This window comes from Eucyclogobius newberryi, unplaced genomic scaffold (assembly GCF_026437365.1).
Source record: "Eucyclogobius newberryi isolate DKJ021-1_F unplaced genomic scaffold, fEucNew1.0.hap1 SCAF_85, whole genome shotgun sequence".
NCBI classification, from domain to species: Eukaryota; Metazoa; Chordata; class Actinopteri; order Gobiiformes; family Gobiidae; genus Eucyclogobius; species Eucyclogobius newberryi.
The window spans coordinates 70001-97275 of NW_027316527.1; the positions used below are offsets into that span (position 1 = coordinate 70001).

A 27275-nucleotide genomic window follows, 5' to 3' on the forward strand; every position below is an offset into this window, starting at 1 on the left:
CTCTGAGGTGTGTCTTTAGAGCTTTATATACTCTGAGGTGTGTCTTTAGAGCTTTATACACTCTGAGGTGTCTTTAGAGCTTTATACACTCTGAGGTGTTTCTTTAGAGCTTTATACACTCTGAGGTGTTTCTTTAGAGCTTTATACACTCTGAGGTGTGTCTTTAGAGCTTTACACCACTCTGAGGTGTGTCTTTAGAGCTTTATACACTCTGAAGTGTGTCTTTAGAGCTTTATACACTCTGAGGTGTGTCTTTAGAGCTTTATACACTCTGAGGTGTGTCTTTAGAGCTTTATACCACTCTGAGGTGTGTCTTTAGAGCTTTACACCACTCTGAGGTGTGTCTTTAGAGCTTTATAGACTCTGAGGTGTGTCTTTAGAGCTTTATACACTCTGAGCTGTGTCTTTAGATCTTTATACACTCTGAGGTGTGTCTTTAGAGCTTTATACACTCTGAGGTGTGTCTTTAGAGCTTTATACACTCTGAGGTGTGTCTTTAGAGCTTTACACCACTCTGAGGTGTGTCTTTAGAGCTTTATACACTCTGAGGTGTGTCTTTAGAGCTTTATACACTCTGAGGTGTGTCTTTAGAGCTTAATACACTCTGAGGTGTGTCTTTAGAGCTTTATACCACTCTGAGGTGTGTCTTTAGAGCTTTATACCACTCTGAGGTGTGTCTTTATCATTCTTTTCATCTCCTGGAATTTTAGAAAAATTGTCAAAATGAAATTGAAAAGTGTCTGTCGCACACTGATGACATCACAGAAGGATTCAGCTGTACTTCCTGTCATTTTAAATTTTTATTTTTGTTTCTTCACAAACTGTAACTTAACAGAAAAGAAACTGATCATTATTTAGCACAACTGCCCTGCACCAAACCGAGTCAGGACAGACAAACATGAGCTGAAACCAAACGCTCTGGTTTGAGCTGAAACCAAACGCTCTGGTTTGAGCTGAAACCAAACGCTCTGGTTTGAGCTGAAACCAAACGCTCTGGTTTGAGCTGAAACCAAACGCTCTGGTTTGAGCTGAAACCAAACGCTCTGGTTTGAGCTGAAACCAAACGCTCTGGTTTGAGCTGAAACCAAACGCTCTGGTTTGAGCTGAAACCAAACGCTCTGGTTTGAGCTGAAACCAAACGCTCTGGTTTGAGCTGAAACCAAACGCTCTGGTTTGAGCTGAAACAACTCATCGTGACGACATGACGATCCGTCAGTCGCTCGCTACAAATATTGCGTGAAAGTTTAAAAAAGGGCCAAACATCCAGTGGTTTATGTGAGTGAAGCGTGTGTAAAGTCCATGTGTTGGACGTGTCCTCAGCAGATGAAGAAGATGTCCTCCAGGATGAGACTTTCCTCCAGCTCCTCCTGCGCCTGAGGGTCAAACGACGGGGGGGCGTGGCTTCTGAAGGGGGTGGGGCCACAGGAGCGAGGAGGCCGAAGTGACGCTTTAGGCCTGCAGGTGGAGCCCCTCTGTTTGGAGCTGGGACAAACCGGACTGAAGATCTGCAGTAACTCGGACAAGGACACATCCAGCCTGAAACAGAGAACACCCGACTGAAGCGTCCCGAGTCCTTTTACCTGGAGACCGAAGCGTCCCGAGTCCCTTTACCTGGAGACCGAAGCGTCCCGAGTCCCTTTACCTGGAGACTGAAGCGTCCCGAGTCCCTTTACCTGGAGACTGAAGCGTCCCAAATCCCTTTACCTGGAGACTGAAGCGTCCCGAGTCCCTTTACCTGGAGACTGAAGCGTCCCAAATCCCTTTACCTGGAGACTGAAGCGTCCCGAGTCCCTTTACCTGGAGACTGAAGCGTCCCGAGTCCCTTTACCTGGAGACTGAAGCGTCCCGAGTCCCTTTACCTGGAGACTGAAGCGTCCCAAGTCCCTTTACCTGGAGACTGAAGCGTCCCAAATCCCTTTACCTGGAGACTGAAGCGTCCCAAGTCCCTTTACCTGGAGACTGAAGCGTCCCAAATCCCTTTACCTGGAGACTGAAGCGTCCCAAGTCCCTTTACCTGGAGACTGAAGCGTCCCGAGTCCCTTTACCTGGAGACTGAAGCGTCCCGAGTCCCTTTACCTGGAGACTGAAGCGTCCCGAGTCCCTTTACCTGGAGACTGAAGCGTCCCAAATCCCTTTACCTGGAGACTGAAGCGTCCCGAGTCCCTTTACCTGGAGACTGAAGCGTCCCGAGTCCCTTTACCTGGAGACTGAAGCGTCCCGAGTCCCTTTACCTGGAGACTGAAGCGTCCCGAGTCCCTTTACCTGGAGACTGAAGCGTCCCGAGTCCCTTTACCTGGAGACTGAAGCGTCCCGAGTCCCTTTACCTGGAGACTGAAGCGTCCCAAATCCCTTTACCTGGAGACTGAAGCGTCCCGAGTCCCTTTACCTGGAGACTGAAGCGTCCCGAGTCCCTTTACCTGGAGACTGAAGCGTCCCAAATCCCTTTACCTGGAGACTGAAGCGTCCCGAGTCCCTTTACCTGGAGACTGAAGCGTCCCAAATCCCTTTACCTGGAGACTGAAGCGTCCCGAGTCCCTTTACCTGGAGACTGAAGCGTCCCGAGTCCCTTTACCTGGAGACTGAAGCGTCCCGAGTCCCTTTACCTGGAGACTGAAGCGTCCCAAATCCCTTTACCTGGAGACTGAAGCGTCCCAAATCCCTTTACCTGGAGACTGAAGCGTCCCGAGTCCCTTTACCTGGAGACTGAAGCGTCCCGAGTCCCTTTACCTGGAGACTGAAGCGTCCCGAGTCCCTTTACCTGGAGACTGAAGCGTCCCAAGTCCCTTTACCTGGAGACTGAAGCGTCCCGAGTCCCTTTACCTGGAGACTGAAGCGTCCCGAGTCCCTTTACCTGGAGACTGAAGCGTCCCGAATCCCTTTACCTGGAGACTGAAGCGTCCCGAGTCCCTTTACCTGGAGACTGAAGCGTCCCGAGTCCCTTTACCTGGAGACTGAAGCGTCCCGAGTCCCTTTACCTGGAGACTGAAGCGTCCCGAGTCCCTTTACCTGGAGACTGAAGCGTCCCGATTCCCTTTACCTGGAGACTGAAGTGTCCCGAGTCCCTTTACCTGGAGACTGAAGCGTCCCAAATCCCTTTACCTGGAGACTGAAGCGTCCCGAGTCCCTTTACCTGGAGACTGAAGCGTCCCGAGTCCCTTTACCTGGAGACTGAAGCGTCCCGAGTCCCTTTACCTGGAGACTGAAGCGTCCCGAGTCCCTTTACCTGGAGACTGAAGCGTCCCGAGTCCCTTTACCTGGAGACTGAAGCGTCCCGAGTCCCTTTACCTGGAGACTGAAGCGTCCCGAGTCCCTTTACCTGGAGACTGAAGCGTCCCGAGTCCCTTTACCTGGAGACTGAAGCGTCCCGAGTCCCTTTACCTGGAGACTGAAGCGTCCCGAGTCCCTTTACCTGGAGACTGAAGCGTCCCGAGTCCCTTTACCTGGAGACTGAAGCGTCCCGAGTCCCTTTACCTGGAGACTGAAGCGTCCCGAGTCTGGGCGTCGACATCCTTGGTTTCCATCAGCTCCGTTGGAAAACTCCTGGAATAAAAATGGTTCGTGGCGCTCACATTTATCATATTTTTGACTTATAAGAAAACACTATTTAAAGTTTGTAGTATTTCTACTGGTCAGAATACTGTATATTCACGGGCGGGGCTAAATGTGAAGCAGACAACATTGTGGAGGGCGGGGCCAAATGTGAAGCAGAAAACATTGTGGAGGGCGGGGCTAAATGTGAAGCAGACAACATTGTGGAGGGCGGGGCTAAATGTGAGGCAGACAACATTGTGGAGGGCGGGGCTAAATGTGAAGCAGACAACATTGTGGAGGGCGGGGCTAAATGTGAAGCAGACAACATTGTGGAGGGCGGGGCTAAATGTGAAGCAGACAACATTGTGGAGGGCGGGGCCAAATGTGAAGCAGAAAACATTGTGGAGGGCGGGGCTAAATGTGAAGCAGACAACATTGTGGATGGCGGGGCCAAATGTGAAGCAGACAAGATTGTGGAGGGCGGGGCTAAATGTGAAGCAGACAACATTGTGGAGGGCGGGGCTAAATGTGAAGCAGACAACATTGTGGAGGGCGGGGCTAAATGTGAAGCAGACAACATTGTGGAGGGCGGGGCCAAATGTGAAGCAGACAACATTGTGGAGGGCGGGGCTAAATGTGAAGCAGACAACATTGTGGAGGGCGGGGCTAAATGTGAAGCAGACAACATTGTGGAGGGCGGGGCCAAATGTGAAGCAGACAACATTGTGGAGGGCGGGGCCAAATGTGAAGCAGACAACATTGTGGAGGGCGGGGCTAAATGTGAAGCAGACAACATTGTGGAGGGCGGGGCCAAATGTGAAGCAGACAACATTGTGGAGGGCGGGGCCAAATGTGAAGCAGACAACATTGTGGAGGGCGGGGCTAAATGTGAAGCAGACAACATTGTGGAGGGCGGGGCCAAATGTGAAGCAGACAACATTGTGGAGGGCGGGGCTAAATGTGAAGCAGACAACATTGTGGAGGGCGGGGCTAAATGTGAAGCAGACAACATTGTGGAGGGCGGGGCTAAATGTGAAGCAGACAACATTGTGGAGGGCGGGGCTAAATGTGAAGCAGACAACATTGTGGAGGGCGGGGCTAAATGTGAAGCAGACAACATTGTGGAGGGCGGGGCCAAATGTGAAGCAGACAACATTGTGGAGGGCGGGGCTAAATGTGAAGCAGACAACATTGTGGAGGGCGGGGCCAAATGTGAAGCAGACAACATTGTGGAGGGCGGGGCTAAATGTGAAGCAGACAACATTGTCGAGGGCGGGGCCAAATGTGAAGCAGACAACATTGTGGAGGGCGGGGCCAAATGTGAAGCAGACAACATTGTCGAGGGCGGGGCCAAATGTGAAGCAGACAACATTGTGGAGGGCGGGGCCAAATGTGAAGCAGACAACATTGTGGAGGGCGGGGCCAAATGTGAAGCAGACAACATTGTGGAGGGCGGGGCTAAATGTGAAGCAGACAACATTGTGGAGGGCGGGGCCAAATGTGAAGCAGACAACATTGTGGAGGGCGGAGCTAAATGTGAAGCAGACAACATTGTGGAGGGCGGGGCTAAATGTGAAGCAGACAACATTGTGGAGGGCGGGGCTAAATGTGAAGCAGACAACATTGTGGAGGGCGGGGCCAAATGTGAAGCAGACAACATTGTGGAGGGCGGGGCCAAATGTGAAGCAGACAACATTGTGGAGGGCGGGGCTAAATGTGAAGCAGACAACATTGTGGAGGGCGGGGCTAAATGTGAAGCAGACAACATTGTGGAGGGCGGGGCTAAATGTTAAGCAGACAACATTGTGGAGGGCGGGGCTAAATGTGAAGCAGACAACATTGTGGAGGGCGGGGCCAAATGTGAAGCAGACAACATTGTGGAGGGCGGGGCCAAATGTGAAGCAGACAACATTGTGGAGGGCGGAGCTAAATGTGAAGCAGACAACATTGTGGAGGGCGGGGCCAAATGTGAAGCAGACAACATTGTGGAGGGCGGGGCTAAATGTGAAGCAGACAACATTGTGGAGGGCGGGGCTAAATGTGAAGCAGACAACATTGTGGAGGGCGGAGCTAAATGTGAAGCAGACAACATTGTCGAGGGCGGGGCCAAATGTGAAGCAGACAACATTGTGGAGGGCGGGGCCAAATGTGAAGCAGACAACATTGTGGAGGGCGGGGCTAAATGTGAAGCAGACAACATTGTGGAGGGCGGGGCTAAATGTGAAGCAGACAACATTGTGGAGGGCGGGGCTAAATGTGAAGCAGACAACATTGTGGAGGGCGGGGCTAAATGTGAAGCAGACAACATTGTGGAGGGCCGGGCTAAATGTGAAGCAGACAACATTGTGGAGGGCGGGGCCAAATGTTAAGCAGACAACATTGTGGAGGGCGGGGCTAAATGTGAAGCAGACAACATTGTGGAGGGCGGGGCTAAATGTGAAGCAGACAACATTGTGGAGGGCGGGGCCAAATGTGAAGCAGACAACATTGTGGAGGGCGGGGCTAAATGTGAAGCAGACAACATTGTGGAGGGCGGGGCCAAATGTTAAGCAGACAACATTGTGGAGGGCGGGGCTAAATGTGAAGCAGACAACATTGTCGAGGGCGGGGCCAAATGTGAAGCAGACAACATTGTGGAGGGCGGGGCTAAATGTGAAGCAGACAACATTGTGGAGGGCGGGGCTAAATGTGAAGCAGACAACATTGTGGAGGGCGGGGCCAAATGTGAAGCAGACAACATTGTCGAGGGCGGGGCTAAATGTGAAGCAGACAACATTGTGGAGGGCGGGGCTAAATGTGAAGCAGACAACATTGTGGAGGGCGGGGCTAAATGTGAAGCAGACAACATTGTGGAGGGCGGGGCTAAATGTGAAGCAGACAACATTGTGGAGGGCCGGGCTAAATGTGAAGCAGACAACATTGTGGAGGGCGGGGCCAAATGTGAAGCAGACAACATTGTGGAGGGCGGAGCTAAATGTGAAGCAGACAACATTGTGGAGGGCGGGGCTAAATGTGAAGCAGACAACATTGTGGAGGGCGGGGCTAAATGTGAAGCAGACAACATTGTGGAGGGCGGGGCCAAATGTGAAGCAGACAACATTGTGGAGGGCGGGGCCAAATGTGAAGCAGACAACATTGTGGAGGGCGGGGCTAAATGTGAAGCAGACAACATTGTGGAGGGCGGGGCTAAATGTGAAGCAGACAACATTGTGGAGGGCGGGGCTAAATGTGAAGCAGAAAACATTGTGGAGGGCGGGGCTAAATGTGAAGCAGACAACATTGTGGAGGGCGGGGCTAAATGTGAAGCAGACAACATTGTGGAGGGCGGGGCTAAATGTGAAGCAGACAACATTGTGGAGGGCGGGGCTAAATGTGAAGCAGACAACATTGTGGAGGGCGGGGCCAAATGTGAAGCAGACAACATTGTGGAGGGCGGGGCTAAATGTGAAGCAGACAACATTGTGGAGGGCGGGGCTAAATGTGAAGCAGACAACATTGTGGAGGGCGGGGCCAAATGTGAAGCAGACAACATTGTGGAGGGCGGAGCTAAATGTGAAGCAGACAACATTGTCGAGGGCGGGGCCAAATGTGAAGCAGACAACATTGTGGAGGGCGGGGCCAAATGTGAAGCAGACAACATTGTCGAGGGCGGGGCCAAATGTGAAGCAGACAACATTGTGGAGGGCGGGGCTAAATGTGAAGCAGACAACATTGTGGAGGGCGGGGCCAAATGTGAAGCAGACAACATTGTGGAGGGCGGGGCTAAATGTGAAGCAGACAACATTGTGGAGGGCGGGGCTAAATGTGAAGCAGACAACATTGTGGAGGGCGGGGCTAAATGTGAAGCAGACAACATTGTGGAGGGCGGGGCTAAATGTGAAGCAGACAACATTGTGGAGGGCGGGGCTAAATGTGAAGCAGACAACATTGTGGAGGGCGGGGCTAAATGTGAAGCAGACAACATTGTGGAGGGCGGGGCTAAATGTGAAGCAGACAACATTGTGGAGGGCGGGGCTAAATGTGAAGCAGACAACATTGTTGAGGGCGGGGCTAAATGTGAAGCAGACAACATTGTGGAGGGCGGGGCTAAATGTGAAGCAGACAACATTGTGGAGGGCGGGGCTAAATGTGAAGCAGACAACATTGTGGAGGGCGGGGCCAAATGTGAAGCAGACAACATTGTGGAGGGCGGGGCCAAATGTGAAGCAGACAACATTGTGGAGGGCGGGGCTAAATGTGAAGCAGACAACATTGTGGAGGGCGGGGCCAAATGTGAAGCAGACAACATTGTGGAGGGCGGGGCTAAATGTGAAGCAGACAACATTGTGGAGGGCGGGGCCAAATGTGAAGCAGACAACATTGTGGAGGGCGGGGCTAAATGTGAAGCAGACAACATTGTGGAGGGCGGGGCTAAATGTGAAGCAGACAACATTGTGGAGGGCGGGGCTAAATGTGAAGCAGACAACATTGTGGAGGGCGGGGCCAAATGTGAAGCAGACAACATTGTGGAGGGCGGGGCTAAATGTGAAGCAGACAACATTGTGGAGGGCGGGGCCAAATGTGAAGCAGACAACATTGTGGAGGGCGGAGCTAAATGTGAAGCAGACAACATTGTCGAGGGCGGGGCCAAATGTGAAGCAGACAACATTGTGGAGGGCGGGGCTAAATGTGAAGCAGACAACATTGTGGAGGGCGGGGCTAAATGTGAAGCAGACAACATTGTGGAGGGCGGAGCTAAATGTGAAGCAGACAACATTGTCGAGGGCGGGGCCAAATGTGAAGCAGACAACATTGTGGAGGGCGGGGCCAAATGTGAAGCAGACAACATTGTGGAGGGCGGGGCCAAATGTGAAGCAGACAACATTGTGGAGGGCGGGGCCAAATGTGAAGCAGACAACATTGTGGAGGGCGGGGCTAAATGTGAAGCAGACAACATTGTGGAGGGCGGGGCCAAATGTTAAGCAGACAACATTGTGGAGGGCGGGGCCAAATGTTAAGCAGACAACATTGTGGAGGGCGGGGCTAAATGTGAAGCAGACAACATTGTGGAGGGCGGGGCTAAATGTGAAGCAGACAACATTGTGGAGGGCGGGGCCAAATGTTAAGCAGACAACATTGTGGAGGGCGGGGCTAAATGTGAAGCAGACAACATTGTCGAGGGCGGGGCCAAATGTGAAGCAGACAACATTGTGGAGGGCGGGGCTAAATGTGAAGCAGACAACATTGTGGAGGGCGGGGCTAAATGTGAAGCAGACAACATTGTGGAGGGCGGGGCCAAATGTGAAGCAGACAACATTGTCGAGGGCGGGGCTAAATGTGAAGCAGACAACATTGTGGAGGGCGGGGCTAAATGTGAAGCAGACAACATTGTGGAGGGCGGGGCTAAATGTGAAGCAGACAACATTGTGGAGGGCGGGGCTAAATGTGAAGCAGACAACATTGTGGAGGGCCGGGCTAAATGTGAAGCAGACAACATTGTGGAGGGCGGGGCCAAATGTGAAGCAGACAACATTGTGGAGGGCGGAGCTAAATGTGAAGCAGACAACATTGTGGAGGGCGGGGCTAAATGTGAAGCAGACAACATTGTGGAGGGCGGGGCTAAATGTGAAGCAGACAACATTGTGGAGGGCGGGGCCAAATGTGAAGCAGACAACATTGTGGAGGGCGGGGCCAAATGTGAAGCAGACAACATTGTGGAGGGCGGGGCTAAATGTGAAGCAGACAACATTGTGGAGGGCGGGGCTAAATGTGAAGCAGACAACATTGTGGAGGGCGGGGCTAAATGTGAAGCAGAAAACATTGTGGAGGGCGGGGCTAAATGTGAAGCAGACAACATTGTGGAGGGCGGGGCTAAATGTGAAGCAGACAACATTGTGGAGGGCGGGGCTAAATGTGAAGCAGACAACATTGTGGAGGGCGGGGCTAAATGTGAAGCAGACAACATTGTGGAGGGCGGGGCCAAATGTGAAGCAGACAACATTGTGGAGGGCGGGGCTAAATGTGAAGCAGACAACATTGTGGAGGGCGGGGCTAAATGTGAAGCAGACAACATTGTGGAGGGCGGGGCCAAATGTGAAGCAGACAACATTGTGGAGGGCGGGGCTAAATGTGAAGCAGACAACATTGTGGAGGGCGGGGCCAAATGTGAAGCAGACAACATTGTGGAGGGCGGGGCTAAATGTGAAGCAGACAACATTGTGGAGGGCGGGGCTAAATGTGAAGCAGACAACATTGTGGAGGGCGGGGCTAAATGTGAAGCAGACAACATTGTGGAGGGCGGGGCCAAATGTGAAGCAGACAACATTGTGGAGGGCGGGGCTAAATGTGAAGCAGACAACATTGTGGAGGGCGGGGCCAAATGTGAAGCAGACAACATTGTGGAGGGTACTGCATCAGACTAGAACCGTCAGTACTGCATCAGACTAGAACCGTCAGTACTGCATCAGACTAGAACCGTCAGTACTGCATCAGACTAGAACCGTCAGTACTGCATCAGACTAGAACCGTCAGTACTGCATCAGACTGGAACCGTCAGTACTGCATCAGACTGGAACCGTCAGTACTGCATCAGACTGGAACCGTCAGTACTGCATCATACTGGAACCGTCAGTACTGCATCAGACTGGAACCGTCAGTACTGACAGAATCAAGACCATGAACTCAGATATTTATCCTACTCCGAGTAGGCCCCGCCCACCTTATAAAAAGGTGTTATTGGTTTGACCATAAACTAACCCTCTTTGTCTTCTATCAAACTCTCTCCTCCTGTGAAACTGAGAAGCATCTGAATCCGAGAGTGAGCCAGGGACAATATGAGGCTGATGGCCCATGAAAGGACTGAAGAACACAAAGAGGAATATGAGACAGAGAGAACATGAGACAGAGAGAACATGAGACAGAGAACACGAGACAGAGAACACAGGCAGAGAACATGAGACAGAGAACACGAGACAGAGAACGTGAGACAAAGAACATGAGACAGAGAGCATGACAGAAACATGACAAAATATGAGACAGAATAGAGAACATTAGACAGAGAACACAAGCAGAGAACACGAGACAGAGAACACAAGCAGAGAACACGAGACAGAGAACACGAGACAGAGAACACAAGCAGAGAACACGAGACAGAGAACACGAGACAGAGAACACGAGACAGAGAACACGAGACAGAGAGAACAAGAGACAGAGAACATGAGACAAAGAACACGAGACAGAGAACATGAGACAAAGAATACGAGACAGAGAACATGAGACAGAGAACATGAGACAGAGAACATGAGACAGAGAACATGAGACAGAGAACATGAGACAAAGAACACGAGACAGAGAACATGAGACAGAGAGAACACGAGACAGAGAACATGAGACAGAGAACATGAGAAAGAGAACACGAGACAAAGAACATGAGACAGAGAACATGAGACAGAGAGAACACGAGACAAAGAACATGAGACAGAGAACATGAGACAGAGAACATGAGACAGAGAACACGAAACAAAGAACATGAGACAGAGAACATGAGACAGAGAACATGAGACAGAGAGAACACGAGACAAAGAACATGAGACAGAGAACATGAGACAGAGAGAACACGAGACAAAGAACATGAGACAGAGAACATGAGACAGAGAACATGAGACAGAGAACACGAAACAAAGAACATGAGACAGAGAACATGAGACAGAGAACATGAGACAGAGAGAACACGAGACAAAGAACATGAGACAGAGAACATGAGACAGAGAACATGAGACAGAGAGAACATGAGACAAAGAACATGAGACAGAGAACATGAGACAGAGAGAACATGAGACAGAGACCACGAGACAAAGAACATGAGACAGAGAACATGAGACAGAGAGAACACGAGACAAAGAACACGAGACAGAGAACATGAGACAGAGAACATGAGACAGAGAACACGAGACAAAGAACATGAGACAGAGAACATGAGACAGAGAACATGAGACAGAGAGAACACGAGACAAAGAACATGAGACAGAGAACATGAGACAGAGAACACGAGACAGAGAGAACATGAGACAGAGACCACGAGACAAAGAACATGAGACAGAGAACATGAGACAGAGAACATGAGACAGAGAACACGAGACAGAGACCACGAGACAGAGAACACGAGACAGAGAACATGAGACAGAGAGAACACGAGACAAAGAACATGAGACAGAGAACATGAGACAGAGAGAACATGAGACAGAGAACATGAGACAGAGAACACGAGACAGAGACCACGAGACAGAGAGAACATGAGACAGAGAGAACATGAGACAGAGAGAACACGAGACAGAGAACACGAGACAGAGAGAACATGAGACAGAGAGAACATGAGACAGAGACCACGAGACAAAGAACATGAGACAGAGAACATGAGACAGAGAACATGAGACAGAGAACATGAGACAGAGAACATGAGACAGAGAGAACACGAGACAGAGAACATGAGACAGAGAACATGAGACAAAGAACATGAGACAGAGACCACGAGACAAAGAACATGAGACAGAGAACATGAGACAAAGAACATGAGACAGAGAACATGAGACGGAGAACATGAGACAGAGAACACAAGACAAAGAACATGAGACAGAGAACACGAGACAAAGAACATGAGACAGAGAACATGAGACGGAGAACATGAGACAGAGAGAACACGAGACAAAGAACATGAGACAGAGAACATGAGACAGAGAACATGAGACAGAGAACATGAGACAGAGAACATGAGACAGAGAACATGAGACAGAGAACATGAGACAGAGAGAACATGAGACAGAGAGAACATGAGACAGAGAACATGAGACAGAGACCACGAGACAGAGAACATGAGACAGAGAACACGAGACAAAGAACATGAGACAGAGAGAACATGAGACAGAGAGAACACGAGACAAAGAACATGAGACAGAGAACATGAGACAGAGAACACAAGACAAAGAACATGAGACAGAGAACACGAGACAAAGAACATGAGACAGAGAACATGAGACGGAGAACATGAGACAGAGAGAACACGAGACAAAGAACATGAGACAGAGAACATGAGACAGAGAGAACACGAGACAAAGAACATGAGACAAAGAACATGAGACAAAGAACATGAGACAGAGAACATGAGACAGAGAACATGAGACAGAGAACATGAGACAGAGAGAACATGAGACAAAGAACATGAGACAGAGAACATGAGACAGAGACCACGAGACAGAGAACATGAGACAGAGAACACGAGACAAAGAACATGAGACAGAGAGAACATGAGACAGAGAACATGAGACAGAGAACATGAGACAGAGAGAACACGAGACAAAGAACATGAGACAAAGAACATGAGACAGAGAACACGAGACAAAGAACATGAGACAGAGAACATGAGACAGAGAGAACACGAGACAAAGAACATGAGACAGAGAACACGAGACAGAGAGAACACGAGACAAAGAACACGAGACAAAGAACATGAGACAGAGAACACGAGACAGAGAACACGAGACAAAGAACACGAGACAAAGAACATGAGACAGAGAACACGAGACAGAGAACATGAGACAGAGAGAACACGAGACAAAGAACATGAGACAAAGAACATGAGACAGAGAACACGAGACAGAGAACATGAGACAGAGAACATGAGACAGAACATGAGACAGAGAACACGAGACAGAGAACACGAGACAAAGAACACGAGACAAAGAACATGAGACAGAGAACACGAGACAGAGAACATGAGACAGAGAGAACACGAGACAAAGAACATGAGACAAAGAACATGAGACAGAGAACACGAGACAGAGAACATGAGACAGAGAACATGAGACAGAACATGAGACAGAGAACATGAGACAGAGAGAACATGAGACAGAGACCACGAGACAAAGAACATGAGACAGAGACCACGAGACAAAGAACATGAGACAGAGAACATGAGACAGAGAACATGAGACAGAGAACATGAGACAGAGAACATGAGACAGAGAACATGAGACAGAGAGAACACAAGACAAAGAACATGAGACAGAGAACACGAGACAAAGAACATGAGACAGAGAACATGAGACAGAGAGAACACGAGACAAAGAACATGAGACAGAGAACATGAGACAGAGAACACAAGACAAAGAACATGAGACAGAGAACACGAGACAAAGAACATGAGACAGAGAACATGAGACGGAGAACATGAGACAGAGAGAACACGAGACAAAGAACATGAGACAGAGAACATGAGACAGAGAACATGAGACAAAGAACATGAGACAGAGAACATGAGACAGAGAACATGAGACAGAGAACATGAGACAGAGAGAACATGAGACAAAGAACATGAGACAGAGAACATGAGACAGAGACCACGAGACAGAGAACATGAGACAGAGAACACGAGACAAAGAACATGAGACAGAGAGAACATGAGACAGAGAACATGAGACAGAGAGAACACGAGACAAAGAACATGAGACAGAGAACATGAGACAGAGAGAACACGAGACAAAGAACATGAGACAGAGAACATGAGACAGAGAACACAAGACAAAGAACATGAGACAGAGAACACGAGACAAAGAACATGAGACAGAGAACATGAGACGGAGAACATGAGACAGAGAGAACACGAGACAAAGAACATGAGACAGAGAACATGAGACAGAGAGAACACGAGACAAAGAACATGAGACAAAGAACATGAGACAAAGAACATGAGACAGAGAACATGAGACAAAGAACATGAGACAGAGAACATGAGACAGAGAACATGAGACAGAGAACTTGAGACAGAGAGAACATGAGACAAAGAACATGAGACAGAGAACATGAGACAGAGACCACGAGACAGAGAACATGAGACAGAGAACACGAGACAAAGAACATGAGACAGAGAGAACATGAGACAGAGAACATGAGACAGAGAGAACACGAGACAGAGAACATGAGACAGAGAACATGAGACAGAGAACATGAGACAGAGAGAACACGAGACAAAGAACATGAGACAAAGAACATGAGACAGAGAACACGAGACAAAGAACATGAGACAGAGAACATGAGACAGAGAGAACACGAGACAAAGAACATGAGACAGAGAACACGAGACAGAGAGAACACGAGACAAAGAACATGAGACAGAGAACACGAGACAGAGAACACGAGACAAAGAACACGAGACAAAGAACATGAGACAGAGAACACGAGACAGAGAACATGAGACAGAGAGAACACGAGACAAAGAACATGAGACAGAGAACACGAGACAGAGAACACGAGACAGAGAACACGAGACAGAGAACACGAGACAGAGAACACGAGACAGAGAACACGAGACAGAGAACACGAGACAGAGAACACGAGACAGAGAACACGAGACAGAGAACACGAGACAGAGACCACGAGACAGAGACCACGAGACAGAGAACACGAGACAGAGAACACGAGACAGAGACCACGAGACAGAGACCACGAGACAGAGACCACGAGACAGAGAACATGAGACAGAGAACATGAGACAGAGAACACGAGACAGAGAACATGAGACAGAGAGAACACGAGACAAAGAACATGAGACAAAGAACATGAGACAGAGAACATGAGACAGAGAACACGAGACAGAGAACACGAGACAGAGAACACGAGACAGAGAACACGAGACAGAGAACACGAGACAGAGAACACGAGACAGAGAACATGAGACAGAGACCACGAGACAAAGAACATGAGACAGAGAACATGAGACATAGAACATGAGACAGAGAGAACACGAGACAGAGAACATGAGACAGAGAACATGAGACAGAGACCTCGAGACAAAGAACATGAGACAGAGAACATGAGACAGAGAACATGAGACAGCGAACATGAGACAGAACATGACACAGAGAACATGAGACAGAGAGAACACAAGACAAAGAACATGAGACAGAGAACATGAGACAGAGAGAACACGAGACAAAGAACATGAGACAGAGAACACGAGACAAAGAACATGAGACAGAGAACATGAGACTGAGAGAACATGAGACAGAGAACATGAGACAGAGAGAACACGAGACAAAGAACACGAGACAAAGAACACGAGACAAAGAACATGAGACAAAGAACATGAGACAGAGAACATGAGACAGAGACCACGAGACAGAGAACATGAGACAGAGAGAACATGAGACAGAGAACATGAGACAGAGAGAACACGAGACAAAGAACATGAGACAGAGAACATGAGACAGAGAACATGAGACAGAGAGAACACGAGACAAAGAACATGAGACAAAGAACATGAGACAGAGAACACGAGGCAGAGAACATGAGACAGAGAACATGAGACAGAGAGAACACGAGACAAAGAACATGAGACAGAGAACATGAGACAGAGAGAACACGAGACAGAGAACATGAGACAGAGAACACGAGACAGAGAACACGAGACAGAGAACATGAGACAGAGAACACGAGACAAAGAACACGAGACAGAGAACACGAGACAGAGAACACGAGACAGAGAACACGAGACAGAGAACACGAGACAGAGAACACGAGACAAAGAACACGAGACAAAGAACATGAGACAAAGAACATGAGACAGAGAACATGAGACAGAGAACATGAGACAAAGAACATGAGACAGAGAACATGAGACAGAGAACATGAGACAGCGAACATGAGACAGCGAACATGAGACAGAGAACACGAGACAGAGAACATGAGACAGAGAGAACATGAGACAGAGAGAACACGAGACAAAGAACATGAGACAGAGAACACGAGACAGAGACCACGAGACAGAGAACACGAGACAAAGAACATGAGACAGAGAACATGAGACGGAGAGAACATGAGACAGAGAACATGAGACAGAGAGAACACGAGACAAAGAACACGAGACAAAGAACACGAGACAAAGAACATGAGACAAAGAACATGAGACAGAGAACATGAGACAGAGAACATGAGACAGAGAACATGAGACAGAGACCACGAGACAGAGAACATGAGACAGAGAGAACATGAGACAGAGAACATGAGACAGAGAGAACACGAGACAAAGAACATGAGACAGAGAACATGAGACAGAGAACATGAGACAGAGAGAACACGAGACAAAGAACATGAGACAAAGAACATGAGACAGAGAACACGAGGCAGAGAACATGAGACAGAGAACATGAGACAGAGAGAACACGAGACAAAGAACATGAGACAGAGAACATGAGACAGAGAACATGAGACAGAGAGAACACGAGACAAAGAACATGAGACAAAGAACATGAGACAGAGAACATGAGACAGAGAACATGAGACAGAGAGAACACGAGACAAAGAACATGAGACAAAGAACATGAGACAGAGAACATGAGACAGAGAACACGAGACAGAGAACACGAGACAGAGAACACGAGACAGAGAACACGAGACAGAGAACACGAGACAGAGACCACGAGACAGAGACCACGAGACAGAGAACACGAGACAGAGAACACGAGACAGAGAACACGAGACAGAGACCACGAGACAAAGACCACGAGACAAAGAACATGAGACAAAGAACATGAGACAGAGAACATGAGACAGAGAACATGAGACAGAGAACACGAGACAGAGAACACGAGACAAAGAACACGAGACAGAGAACACGAGACAGAGAACATGAGACAGAGAACATGAGACAGAGAACATGAGACAGAGAACATGAGACAGAGACCACGAGACAGAGAACATGAGACAGAGAACATGAGACAGAGACCACGAGACAAAGAACATGAGACAGAGAACATGAGACATAGAACATGAGACAGAGAGAACACGAGACAGAGAACATGAGACAGAGAACATGAGACAGAGAACATGAGACAGAGACCTCGAGACAAAGAACATGAGACAGAGAACATGAGACAGAGAACATGAGACAGCGAACATGAGACAGAACATGAGACAGAGAACATGAGACAGAGAGAACACAAGACAAAGAACATGAGACAGAGAGAACATGAGACAGAGAACACGAGACAAAGAACACGAGACAGAGAACACGAGACAGAGAACACGAGACAGAGAACACGAGACAGAGAACACGAGACAGAGAACACGAGACAAAGAACACGAGACAAAGAACATGAGACAGAGAACATGAGACAGAGAACATGAGACAGAGAACATGAGACAGAGAACATGAGACAGCGAACATGAGACAGAGAACACGAGACAGAGAACATGAGACAGAGAGAACATGAGACAGAGAGAACACGAGACAAAGAACATGAGACAGAGAACACGAGACAGAGACCACGAGACAGAGAACATGAGACAGAGAGAACACGAGACAAAGAACACGAGACAAAGAACATGAGACAGAGAACATGAGACAGAGAACACGAGACAGAGAACATGAGACAGAGAGAACACGAGACAAAGAACATGAGACAAAGAACATGAGACAGAGAACATGAGACAGAGAACACGAGACAGAGAACACGAGACAGAGAACACGAGACAGAGACCACGAGACAGAGAACACGAGACAGAGACCACGAGACAGAGACCACGAGACAGAGAACACGAGACAGAGAACACGAGACAGAGAACATGAGACAAAGAACATGAGACAGAGAACACGAGACAGAGAACACGAGACAAAGAACATGAGACAGAGAACACGAGACAGAGAACACGAGACAGAGACCACGAGACAGAGACCACGAGACAGAGAACATGAGACAGAGAACATGAGACAGAGAACATGAGACAGAGAACATGAGACAGAGAACACGAGACAGAGAACACGAGACAAAGAACATGAGACAGAGAACATGAGACAGAGAACATGAGACAGAGAACATGAGACAGAGACCACGAGACAAAGAACATGAGACAAAGAACATGAGACAGAGAGAACATGAGACAGAGAACATGAGACAGAGAACACGAGACAGAGAACACGAGACAGAGAACACGAGACAGAGAACATGAGACAGAGACCACGAGACAAAGAACATGAGACAAAGAACATGAGACAGAGAACATGAGACAGAGAACACGAGACAGAGAACATGAGACAGAGAACACGAGACAGAGAACATGAGACAGAGAACACGAGACAGAGAACACGAGACAAAGAACACGAGACAGAGAACACGAGACAGAGAACATGAGACAGGTCTTCACAAAGAAATCTCTATTTTCTGATTTGGAGCAAATAAGGTTTTACCTGTTCCTCTCTCTGCTCCTCCTCTGCTCCTCCTCTCTGCTCCTCCTCTGCTCCTCCTCTCTGCTCCTCCTCTGCTCCTCCTCTCTGCTCCTCCTCTGCTCCTCCTCTCTGCTCCTCCTCTGCTCCTCCTCTCTGCTCCTCCTCTGCTCCTCCTCTCTGCTCCTCCTCTGCTCCTGCTCGCTCAGTCTTCTCTGCAGTCTGTCCCTCTCCTGCTCCAGTTGGACCTTCTGCATCAGGAGCTGGTTCTTCTTCTGGTCCCAGTCCAGAGGCTGGAGCAGTGGACTGGAGGAACCTGCAGTGGACCTGACCCGGGCACTGGTCAGATGAGTGTCGTAGCCGCTGTCTGGACCTGGATCAGAGTCTGGACAGGAGGACAGCGCCTCCTGAGGTTTGTTTCTGCAGCACAGACAGGTCTCGGTGGCTTCTCTGGACACAGGAGCTGCCCTGAGGTCAGGTTCAGAGGGCTCAGGGGGCACAGGGGGTACAGAGGGCACAGAGGGCACAGGGGGTACAGAGGGCACAGGGGGTACAGAGGGCACAAGGGGTACAGGGGGTACAGAGGGCACAGGGGGTACAGAGGGCACAGAGGGCTCAGGGGGCACAGGGGGTACAGAGGGTACAGAGGGCACAGGGGGTACAGAGGGCACAGGGGGTACAGAGGGCACAAGGGGTACAGAGGGTACAGAGGGCACAGGGGGTACAGAGGGCACAAGGGGTACAGAGGGTACAGAGGGCACAGGGGGTACAGAGGGCACAGGGGGTACAGAGGGTACAAGGGGTACAGAGGGTACAGAGGGCACAGGGGGTACAGAGGGCACAAGGGGTACAGAGGGTACAGAGGGCACAGGGGGTACAGAGGGCACAGGGGGTACAGAGGGCACAAGGGGTACAGAGGGTACAGAGGGCACAGGGGGTACAGAGGGCACAGGGGGTACAGAGGGCACAAGGGGTACAGAGGGTACAGAGGGCACAGGGGGTACAGAGGGCACAAGGGGTACAGAGGGTACAGAGGGCACAGGGGGTACAGAGGGCACAGGGGGTACAGAGGGTACAGAGGGCACAGAGGGCACAGGGGGTACAGCAGCAGCAGCAGGAGGGCGAGTGCTTGGGTGCTGGACCTGAGGACACAGTGGAGAAATTTACTTTATGCCCAAACCCTAACAGACCTTTAAGAATCTAAACTCTATTTAAAATGTAGTAGAGACAATAAAAATATTAAAAAACAATAAATGATGGGTTCACCTCAGTGTGGTATAAAGCTCTAGAAAATACACAACTTTTAACTGAACACTGAACCCTCACATCCTTAATACCTAAAGAGGGGAAGGATCGACTGTGCCTCACAAAGACCAATCTCAACTCTGAATGTGGATTATCGTTGAAAACATTTCAAATAAGTGATTTATTAATCCAAATATTGGGGCAGTTCACGGTGGTCCAGCATTCACAGGTCCATTGAGTCTAGAAAGAGGGGTGGGACAGGGCAGTGCTTGGTCCACTCTCCTTTTTGCTTTGCATTTGGAACCATCCATCCATCCATCCATTTTCTACCGCTTGTTCCCTTTTTGGGGTCGCGGGTGACTGGAGCCTATCCCAGCATTTGGAACCATTGGCCAAATATATTAGACAATCAAAAACAATTCACGATGTTACAATCAATGGGACAGAACATAACTCTCATTCTGGTAATCCCCTTTGACCTTTAAAAAGAACTATGCATTTAAATGATGATCCATCAACAATATTAATAATAAACTCTACTGCTCTTTTCTCCACTATAAAGAAAGATCTTGGAAAATGAATGTTTTCTCCAGATTTCTCTCTCTGTTCCAGACTCTGATGATGGAATGAAACCAGCTCTAGATTTTTGTGGAAAAAAACCTGGAATCTGATTTAAAACTGTATAATTATCAAAAGGAGGAGTTCCTGTACAGGCCTTAGGGGGGCGCTAAAGGAAACTGTTGTGTCCTTAGGTAAGACACTTCTAATATGGAGCAGGTGTGAGAATGGCTGAAGGTGGTCGGAGGGTCCGATGGAGCAGATTGGCAGCCACACTTCTGTCACTCTGCCCCACGAGCAGTGAATGAATAACATGTGAAGAGTCTGAGTGTAAGTGATATATGAGTAATATGCATCATTATAAAACCTAAAAGAGGTTCAAATCCTTACAAACAAGAGGTTATTATAATCAAGAACTAGGCTTGTAATCAACTTTCAAGGGGAATAATATAGTATAAAACTATTAACAATCTGGACAGCCACGAATTATATTAAAAATAAATGGTCATTTTATTTTGACAGATGAAGAATGGGAAAATATGTTGTATACAGTATATATAATAACAGAAGATGAAGCACCTGGGGCTGTGGAGCTGCTGAAGGACGGTGATGGTGCGCAGGTGCATGATGGGTAATGGGACGTGCAGGTGCATGATGGGTAAAGGGACGTTGCTGTGTGGTGTGGTTGTAATGTGCCTGCTGTCCATGAGGTGGTGCCAGACTGAGGTAGGAGCCGTCAAACCCAGAGCAGTTTTCTTTGGCTCCACAGACGTGCGAGGACTCTGTGAGCTGGACCTGGACACAGACAGGGACAAAGACAGGGACACAGACGGGGGACACAGACAGTTTAGATGATCCTCAGAGACAGAAGCTGGTCCTGTGAGCTGGGACTTGCCTGCGTGTCCAGCTTGTCCTGCTGCTCTTGGAGATAAAGCTGGTACAGATTCAGCAGCTCCTGACAGTGTCTGTACTGCTGCTGCAGACCTGACACAGCGTTAAGGACTCACAAGTACACCAAGAGTAGAACACTAGACCTGACACAGCGTTAAGGACTCACAAGTACACCAAGAGTAGAACACTAGACCTGACACAGCGTTAAGGACTCACAAGTACACCAAGAGTAGAACACTAGACCTGACACAGCGTTAAGGACTCACAAGTACACCAAGAGTAGAACACTAGACCTGACACAGCGTTAAGGACTCACAAGTACACCAAGAGTAGAACACTAGACCTGACACAGCGTTAAGGACTCACAAGTACACCAAGAGTAGAACACTAGACCTGACACAGCGTTAAGGACTCACAAGTACACCAAGAGTAGAACACTAGACCTGACACAGCGTTAAGGACTCACAAGTACACCAAGAGTAGAACACTAGACCTGACACAGCGTTAAGGACTCACAAGTACACCAAGAGTAGAACACTAGACCTGACACAGCGTTAAGGACTCACAAGTACACCAAGAGTAGAACACTAGACCTGACACAGCGTTAAGGACTCACAAGTACACCAAGAGTAGAACACTAGACCTGACACAGCGTTAAGGACTCACAAGTACACCAAGAGTAGAACACTAGACCTGACACAGCGTTAAGGACTCACAAGTACACCAAGAGTAGAACACTATGTTCAGATTTCACCTCTTTTATTTGAGATGATTGAAATTCTAAGCAGAATTTAAATAGCAAAATTTAGTTCCGTTTACTTCCCTTTGTCGGCCCCGGCGACAACGACGACACTGGCGAGTTCACACGAGGGAGAGTTTAATTCAGATCGCACACTGAATTAAACATTCCCTTTTGAGAAAAGACAACTCGGCAGGTTTAATTTACCCTTTCCTCCCGCAACACCTCATGTGAGAATGGAAGCCCACACGAACTCCAAACCCTGAACGCTCCGGGGCCCCGTCTCCAAGGATACCCTCTCGTTCCTGAGCGATGACCAGGTTTTGCTCCTCCAGCTCCAGGATCTTCTGCTCAAACTGGCCCTGCTCATCCCTGAAGCGCTGCACAGACGCGTCCTTCTCCTCGCTCACTCTGAGGACAAAGTATCACATTGTACTATGGCGAGATTGTGGGTAAGTACTGTGATATCCATGTTACTGCGATGTGGAATGTACCTTAATGCTGCGCTTCTCAAACTGTGGCACGCCTTTGAGATTCTCGACTTTGCTTAAAATGTTAGTCCCTTTTATCCACATTTATGTCCCCTTTGGTTTATTCTTTAGACAGAACTGTCATGGATCAGGTTTAGATCGGGGCGCTCGGACGGCCGAACCTCTTCTTAGGTGGTACTTAAGCTTTAATGTTTTAGTCAAACAGTGTCAAAATAAAAATTGAATCGAGACTAAACCCAGACCATTTTAGACTGAAAAAAGGAAAATCACAAATTAATTAAAAAAAAAATATATATATATAAACTATGCTTTAGAACACCGGCAATAATCATGGGTTTATGCAGCATTAATGTTTAGTTTTGAACTGTTAATCGCCATGACAACGGTCCTGATCAGTGTGGCCCCGACACCCGGGTCTGACGCAGGTCGGCTCCGAACACTGTGAAAGCGAGCTCCCGGACGTAGCCCTTGCCCGGCGAGCTCCCGGACGTAGCCCTTGCCCGGCGAGCTCCCGGACGTAGCCCTTGCCCGGCGAGCTCCCGGACGTAGCCCTTGCCCGGCGAGCTCCCGGACGTAGCCCTTGCCCGGCGAGCTCCCGGACGTAGCCCTTGCCCGGCGAGCTCCCGGACGTAGCCCTTGCCCGGCGAGCTCCCGGACGTAGCCCTTGCCCGGCGAGCTCCCGGACGTAGCCCTTACTTGGCGAGCTCCCGGACGTAGCCCTTACTTGGCGAGCTCCCGGACGTAGCCCTTACTTGGCGAGCTCCCGGACGTAGCTCTTACTTGGCGAGCTCCCGGACGTAGCTCTTACTTGGCGAGCTCCCGGACGTAGCTCTTACTTGGCGAGCTCCCGGACGTAGCCGGCGAGCTCCCGGACGTACCCGGCGAGCTCCCGGACGTACCCGGCAAGCTCCCGGACGTACCTGGCGAGCTCCTGGACGAGGTTTGCGATCCTCTTCTTATCTTCAGGACACAGGTCTTTCAGACAGATGGCGCTCTGCTCCCGCTCCATCTGAACAAGCAAAAATCACTCAGACAAGTTGAAGTCGACCTGAACACATTTCCAGATCTTAATCTTTAAACTGTAAAGTCTTTCAACTTTTTTGAATTACCGATGTATTTTCTAGCCTCTGAACTCTATCTGAGCTTCACAAACATAAAGTGGTTAAGTGTGTAACGGCTCAACACCGTATTTGTCCAGTCAAACCCAAAAATCACAACGTGTGGCTCATAATGTGCTAATAATAATGTGTTAATGCAGCATTCCAGCTGTAAATTAAGTTTGGAAGATTTTAGAAGCCAGAGTTTATCAGGAGTTAGACAAACCACCATCGTTTGTGAAGCTGCTCCTTCCGTTTGAATGTTCTGTGATGCTAATGTTGCTAATGTCAACAAAAGCAGAAATTCACCCTTTATAAACTGTAAATGTAATAACACTATCTGGCTGATAATGAAATTCACTGGATCCACATTAAATCTGATTTGATCATTTGTTTTGAGTCGTTAACGTTCATAAACTGTAATCTGCTGCGAACACGGAAACTCAGAGAAACAAATGGAACGCATCTTAAAGTCCATCTGAAGTTCATGTTTTTGTTATCTTGACTCAGTTTGGAGGGAGGGCATCTGTGCTAAATGTTTATCAAAGTTTCACTTTCGTTAAACTGCAGTTTGTGTAAACATTTTGAAAAATGAGCGTAAAATGACAGGAAGTAGATCTGGATCCCTCTGTGATGTCATCAGAGTGCGACACAGAGACAGTTTAAACCATCGGACTAAATAAAGTTGTTTTATGGTATTATTGTGTCGGATCAGAACTGTTGTGTCATTTATGTGGAGATGGCTCTTGTTTACAGTCATTCCAGATGGAAACAAATCGCAGGTTAAAAGCAGCAAATCGCAGGGTAAATGCAGCAAATCGCAGGGTAAATGCAGCAAATCGCAGGTTAAATGCAGCAAATCGCAGGTTAAATGCAGCAAATCGCAGGGTAAATGCAGCAAATCGCAGGTTAAATGCAGCAAATCGCAGGTTAAATGCAGCAAATCGCAGGTTAAATGCAGCAAATCGCAGGGTAAATGCAGCAAATCGCAGGTTAAATGCAGCAAATCGCAGGTTAAAAGCAGCAAATCGCAGGTTAAAAGCAGCAAATCGCAGGTTAAATGCAGCAAATCGCAGGTTAAATGCAGCAAATCGCAGGTTAAATGCAGTAAATCGCAGGTTAAATGCAGCAAATCGCAGGTTAAATGCAGTAAATCGCAGGTTAAATGCAGCAAATCGCAGGGTAAATGCAGCAAATCGCAGGTTAAATGCAGCAAATCGCAGGTTAAATGCAGTAAATCGCAGGGTAAATGCAGTAAATCGCAGGGTAAATGCAGTAAATCGCAGGTTAAATACAGTAAATCGCAGGTTAAATGCAGTAAATCGCAGGTTAAATGCAGTAAATCGCAGGGTAAATGCAGTAAATCGCAGGGTAAATGCAGCAAATCGCAGGTAAATGCAGTAAATCGCAGGTTAAATGCAGTAAATCGCAGGGTAAATGCAGTAAATCGCAGGGTAAATGCAGTAAATCGCAGGTTAAATACAGTAAATCGCAGGTTAAATGCAGTAAATCGCAGGGTAAATGCAGCAAATCGCAGGTAAATGCAGTAAATCGCATGGTAAATGCAGTAAATCGCATGGTAAATGCAGTAAATCGCAGGTAAATGCAGTAAATCGCAGGGTAAATGCAGTAAATCGCAGGGTAAATGCAGTAAATCGCAGGGTAAATGCAGTAAATCGCAGGTAAAATGCAGTAAATCGCAGGGTAAATGCAGTAAATCGCAGGGTAAATGCAGTAAATCGCAGGTAAATGCAGTAAATCGCAGGGTAAATGCAGTAAATCGCAGGGTAAATGCAGTAAATCGCAGGGTAAATGCAGTAAATCGCAGGGTAAATGCAGTAAATCGCAGGTAAATGCAGTAAATCGCAGGTTAAATGCAGTAAATCGCAGGTAAATGCAGTAAATCGCAGGTAAATGCAGTAAATCGCAGGGTAAATGCAGTAAATCGCAGGTAAATGCAGTAAATCGCAGGTAAATGCAGTAAATCGCAGGTAAATGCAGTAAATCGCAGGGTAAATGCAGTAAATCGCAGGTAAATGCAGTAAATTGCAGGTAAATGCAGTAAATCGCAGGGTAAATGCAGTAAATCGCAGGTAAATGCAGTAAATCGCAGGTAAATGCAGTAAATCGCAGGTAAATGCAGTAAATCGCAGGGTAAATGCAGTAAATCGCAGGTAAATGCAGTAAATCGCAGGGTAAATGCAGTAAATTGCAGGTAAATGCAGTAAATCGCAGGGTAAATGCAGTAAATCGCAGGTAAATGCAGTAAATCGCAGGTAAATGCAGTAAATCGCAGGTAAATGCAGTAAATCGCAGGGTAAATGCAGTAAATCGCAGGTAAATGCAGTAAATCGCAGGTAAATGCAGTAAATCGCAGGGTAAATGCAGTAAATCGCAGGGTAAATGCAGTAAATGGTAAATGCGCCGCATGTTTTCTCTGACATTCAGGCCCAGTTTCTCCCTCACAGCGGTCAGGGTTCCGCTCACACTTTTTGGAAGGTTCCGGGTTCGGACTGGACGCTTCACCTGTGGCCGTGTTGGAAAAGCTGAAGTTGGCTCGACGTTCTGAGATCCGCTGACCTCTGACCTCTGCTCAGGACGCGTTCCTCTTCGGTCAGAGCTGCGAGGTTTGGACTGGACCGGAGCTCTTCGGGTCAGACCTGCAGAAACACAGAGCCTTTTACTGACCTCCACCGACCTCCTCCGACCTCCCCCGACCTCCTCCGACCTCTTCCGACCTCCTCCGACCTCCTCTGACCTCCTCTGACCTCCTCCGACCTCCCCCGACCTCCTCCGACCTCTTCCGACCTCCCCCGACCTCCCCCGATCTCTTCCGACCTCCTCCGACCTCCTCTGACCTCCACTGACCTCCACTGACCTCCACCGACCTCCTCCGACCTCTTCTGACCTCTTCCGACCTCCTCTGACCTCCACTGACCTCCTCCGACCTTTTCCGACCTCCACTAACCCCCAACGACCTCCTCTGACCTCCTCTGACCTCCTCTGACCTCCACTGACCTCCACTGACCTCCTCCGACCTTCTCCGACCTCCACTAACCTCCACCAACCTCCTCCGACCTCTTCTGACCTCCACCGACCTCCACTTCAAGAATATTCTTGGTTGTGTGCGTGCCTTATAAGGGCAGGAGCTGGTGAGCTCTATTGTAAAGCTCTAAAGTGCTTCACAACAATCACAACAGCTACAAACTCTAAAACTCTCAAATGTGGCGAGTCAGATCCAATGTACAAAAAATACATTGCGAGATAGAAATTTCACACATTTGGTGTAAAACCAAATGAAGTAAAAGAGAAAAAATGAAATGTTACATTTGATGTTATTTCTTCCCATTTAAGATGGTGCTTTGACAACTGGAATCATCAATATTATACTAAACGTATATAATTGAAACTAATAAGAAATAATAAATTAAAATTGTGAAAAACTATTATATATAACAATGACTTTAACTGTAGCTCACCCTGAACAAACACGAGAGGCTGCTCTTCATCCGACACTAAAGAAAGAATAAAAA

General features: G+C 48.3%; 1 protein-coding gene across 1 annotated transcript; it reads right to left on the bottom strand.

Moving 5' to 3' along the window:
• Positions 1-1316: 1316 nt before the first annotated feature.
• kiaa1328 (KIAA1328 ortholog) lies at positions 1317-26391 on the bottom strand. Its single transcript, XM_072437733.1, has 8 exons — positions 26269-26391; positions 23566-23654; positions 22450-22565; positions 21391-21508; positions 21104-21319; positions 18746-19690; positions 3472-3540; positions 1317-1536 (listed from the first exon to the last, which is right to left on the bottom strand). Exons 2-8 carry the CDS (start codon positions 23652-23654, stop codon positions 1317-1319), a joined length of 1773 nt encoding a protein of 590 aa, XP_072293834.1. The 5' UTR covers positions 26269-26391.
• Positions 26392-27275: the final 884 nt, after the last annotated feature.

Bases quoted from the DNA above. Each gene is read 5' to 3' on its own strand.
- kiaa1328 (XM_072437733.1), bottom strand. From the start codon at position 23,654: ATGGAGCGGGAGCAGAGCGCCATCTGTCTGAAAGACCTGTGTCCTGAA. The intron at 21,509-22,449 runs GTATCCTTGGAG...ACGCTGTGTCAG, and splicing joins CATCGCTCAGGAACGAGAGG to GTCTGCAGCAGCAGTACAGA. The intron at 1,537-3,471 runs GTAAAGGGACTC...TCTCTGTTTCAG, and splicing joins CGGGACGCTTCAGTCTCCAG to GCTGGATGTGTCCTTGTCCG.